The sequence below is a fragment of the Phytophthora parasitica genome (assembly GCF_000247585.1).
Source record: "Phytophthora parasitica INRA-310 unplaced genomic scaffold supercont2.3, whole genome shotgun sequence".
Lineage (NCBI taxonomy): Eukaryota > Oomycota > Peronosporomycetes > Peronosporales > Peronosporaceae > Phytophthora > Phytophthora nicotianae.
The window spans coordinates 2,463,124-2,464,178 of NW_008648989.1; the positions used below are offsets into that span (position 1 = coordinate 2,463,124).

The window sequence follows — 1,055 nt, forward strand, 5'->3', positions numbered from 1 at the left end:
TACGACTTCAGTAGTGCGTAAGAAGACGAGAACGACAAATGAACAGCAATAGCGGCGCTATGAAGCACTTCATTGATCGTCGCCCCCACCACTGTCATCACTGCCAAAGACCTCCTCAAAGAGACCGTCCTCCAATTCAGAGCCATTCAAAAACATGTCGTCTTCCAAACAAGCGCCATTAATGTCTAATGCGATGCTGTCGTCCCAGGAAATGTCGTAGGAATTGATGCTCGGCTCCATCTCCACACGGTATCTTCTCCGTGAGCTGACTTCTATCTTTATTTCTACTGCAATAATCAAAATGTTTGGTGGACAAGATACATTCATTTTCATCAGATTAGTCGAACGGTTGAATCTGGCACATCTGGACTTTGGTTGAATGTTCTACCTTTCAACTGCAGTTAAAGTGCTCATCACGTATGTGGTTGTCCAGAAGGGGTAAACGTCGCCGTAGGGGTCACATAAGGTAAGTTGCCAATTTTGTAGCCTTTGCCAGTTTAGTAGCACTACTCACTACCAATACTAGCAATGTACCCATCCTATTGAAGAATATACCTGTCAAACTAAAACAGTCGTGCTTTGGTGAAAACCTCACTCACATAATAAACTGAAATGGGGTTCAGCGGTATGGGCCTTGGGACATTAGCGGGCATAATGTGTGGTGGCATTCCGACTGCCTTGTTGTGACCTACGCGAGAACTTCGTCTACATAACGTCTTTATTGCTGGTCGCAGTGAGATGTAGAGCTTGATGTTCACGATATGTCGCTGAGCTGCGGTGGTGGCGGCTGCAGCGCGCCGAGATCCATTGTTGTGTCCATACATGTGATGAATCGCGAGGTATTTGTGCCAACCTTGCATTTTAAAACAACCATTGACAAGTTGCTGAGACTATTCCAAGCCACCCCAATGAACTTGACAATATGCGGATGAATTAAACTGGCCGTCAACTCGACTGTTCAGCGAAAACCTGCACGTCTTCTGCCTTCTGGTCTCTAATATGCAGTAACTTCTTCACTGCCACTTCTTGGCCTCCGTAGCGGCAGATCCAGACTT

General features: G+C 46.2%; 1 protein-coding gene across 1 annotated transcript; it reads right to left on the reverse strand.

Moving 5' to 3' along the window:
* Positions 1–69: 69 nt before the first annotated feature.
* Positions 70–240, reverse strand: PPTG_21152 (hypothetical protein; the record flags this gene model as incomplete). Its single annotated transcript, XM_008895605.1, has 1 exon — positions 70–240. One exon carries the CDS (start codon positions 238–240, stop codon positions 70–72), a length of 171 nt encoding a protein of 56 aa, XP_008893853.1.
* Positions 241–1,055: the final 815 nt, after the last annotated feature.